Source organism: Papaver somniferum, chromosome 6 (assembly GCF_003573695.1).
Source record: "Papaver somniferum cultivar HN1 chromosome 6, ASM357369v1, whole genome shotgun sequence".
Classification (NCBI taxonomy): domain Eukaryota; kingdom Viridiplantae; phylum Streptophyta; class Magnoliopsida; order Ranunculales; family Papaveraceae; genus Papaver; species Papaver somniferum.
The window spans coordinates 13,974,299-13,976,680 of NC_039363.1; the positions used below are offsets into that span (position 1 = coordinate 13,974,299).

The window sequence follows — 2,382 nt, forward strand, 5'->3', positions numbered from 1 at the left end:
GGGTTGCTGTACTATATGCTAGCTATAAATGGAAGAGCCGTTAGCCCTAATGGGGATTATTATGAAAGTGCCGCTACCCCATTCCGCACGAGCCTGTTTTTTTCTCTCGGCAAACCAATTTTGTGCGGTGCCGGTAGATCCTAAAATCAAACCGGAATCCTCTTGAAACTAAAGATGGGGGTGTTCCATGGACAAGGATTTCACTCTCTTTTAGCAGAGAAAATTACTACCCGCAGTGCTGGTATTTGACATAAACAAACAACTTATACTAACACAATCATGAGCTGAAAACATATAAGCAAGGGATTCGAACCTTTGAAAAAATTAAATCACAAGTATGAACCAGTCCCCACAAGTTGGTTAACTGGTAAAAGGAAATCGAAACTACTACTATAAAATTGTATCTTAAACTAAATAATCAACCATGTTTCAGGGAAAAAAATTCAGTACATAATTTTACTAAAAATACAACCCACCAACCCAACCCACACCCGCTCCTAGTAAAAATACAACCATGTTTCATGAAGTAGTATCTTTTTCGTATATCCCATTTAGTACGTATCCAATACGGATACATCGAAGTATATCCATCCGTGCTGTACAGCATATGGGTCGTACATACCGTACAAACTGTTAGGTGATTTATGTCACGTGTGTACAGTTCCTTAAATTTCTCGATTAAGTAACAAATATTTTTAAATAAACTCTTCATAATTTCGTATATCCACTTCCACTAGTATATGTATGATTCCTAATAACAACCTCATATACCTCTCTGGTTCCAATCAGTTTCATCGAAAAAAGAAGCACAATCAACACAAAAAAGAAAAGGTAAAAGAAATAATCTCTGTTTAATCAATCGGATAATAAATCTTCTAATTTACTGTAATTTTTTCATAATTAAACAAAAAAGTTTACCATGGTGCGGGATTAATTAACCTTAACTAATCATGAGATTAGCAGCCGTTTATGAAACCTCGTACTAAATCTAATCATTTTCCATTGTTGTTAATGACTTTGCAGGATATCATCATCATCATCATGAGTCCATCACAATTCCGTCACCATCACCACCACGACGACAACGATCTTCATCGACAACAACAACAGCAACAGAGGTTAGTTATTAACGACGTCAATTGTTTACGTAAATCTGGTACTCCATTGCCGTTAAAGATTAATAAAGAATCTCACCAAATCCATAAATCATCATCTTCGTCGTTAACATCATCAGCTACATCTTCGATTAACGGTGTGATTAACATGACTTCTTCGAAGAATCATCATCAACAACAACAGCAGAGACATCCTGTTATTATCTACACACATTCGCCGAAAGTCATACACACACAAGCTCGTGATTTCATGGCGCTTGTTCAGAAACTAACTGGATTATCTCATGCCGATCAGCAACAAAATCAATCCGGTGGTGGTCCGGTCGATGAGAAACAATCTGTGTCATCGAATGGGATTAATAAGTTTAATAATAATGGGAGTAGTAATAATTTGAGAGGAGGAGATGATACGGGTTCGTCGTCTGTCGTTACCACCGATGAGAATTGTGGCGGTGGTGGCGGTGGATATGGATCGAATATTCATCAGGTTAGTTCTTCGGGGTCTATGGATCCGATGAATAATAATAATAATCCTTATACAACTGATATTCCAATTTTCACCCCAAATTCATTAGAGTTTCCTTATATAACTAGATCTTTTTATGGTAGATATCCTAGTCCTATGATTTTTCCTCCTACGGGTAATTCAGCTGAAATTACAAAACCAGAATACTAAAAGGAAGAAATGAAATTTTGGTAGAAATGAAATTTTGGTAGAAATTTAAACTCTTTTTTTTTTTGTAGGAAGGAAATTCCAATTTCCAGTTGTTGTTTCTGAATACTACAATTTTCACTAGGCAATTCCCATTTCATATATTTATTCATCCTTAGGCAATTTACATCCTATATTCGTTTTTGTGACTCCTTTGAATTTATTCATTGTAATAAAGTTATTTGCTGAAATGAACTTGTGTTCTTATATTCTCATACAATTTTCTTTTACTTGTTCTCAACATTTACATATCGAAGTTCTTTAGTATTAAACTTCACACGTACATCATTTAAGTTGTTGTATTTTTACTAGGTCTCCCTATTATTCTGCTGTAATTATTTTAGTTTACCTATTCTCCTGCTTACTAGTTTTAGTCGTTTTATTCATCAGTAATTCCTATTCTTTTGTTGTTTCACCTGTAATCCTATCAGATGTAATCATATATAAACATTTTAAAGAATTAAATCTCAGTACAGTTGTATGAGATACAAAAATCCAAACCAGATTTCTTCATTGTAATCTAGAGCTAGGTTAAAACTTTTTTTTTTTTTTTTT

The 2,382-nt window shown here is 34.3% G+C and overlaps 1 protein-coding gene across 2 annotated transcripts; it reads left to right on the forward strand.

Moving 5' to 3' along the window:
* Positions 1-728: 728 nt before the first annotated feature.
* LOC113285455 (VQ motif-containing protein 20-like) lies at positions 729-2,057 on the forward strand. 2 transcript variants are annotated; one of them, XM_026534332.1, is made up of 2 exons: positions 729-831; positions 1,024-2,057. In XM_026534332.1, exons 1-2 carry the CDS (start codon positions 745-747, stop codon positions 1,789-1,791), a joined length of 855 nt encoding a protein of 284 aa, XP_026390117.1. In that variant the 5' UTR covers positions 729-744; the 3' UTR covers positions 1,792-2,057. The 2 variants fall into 2 exon arrangements, with proteins under 2 accessions (XP_026390117.1, XP_026390118.1); XM_026534333.1 differs by lacking the exon at positions 729-831 and adding an exon at positions 879-922.
* The last annotated feature ends 325 nt before the right edge of the window (positions 2,058-2,382 follow it).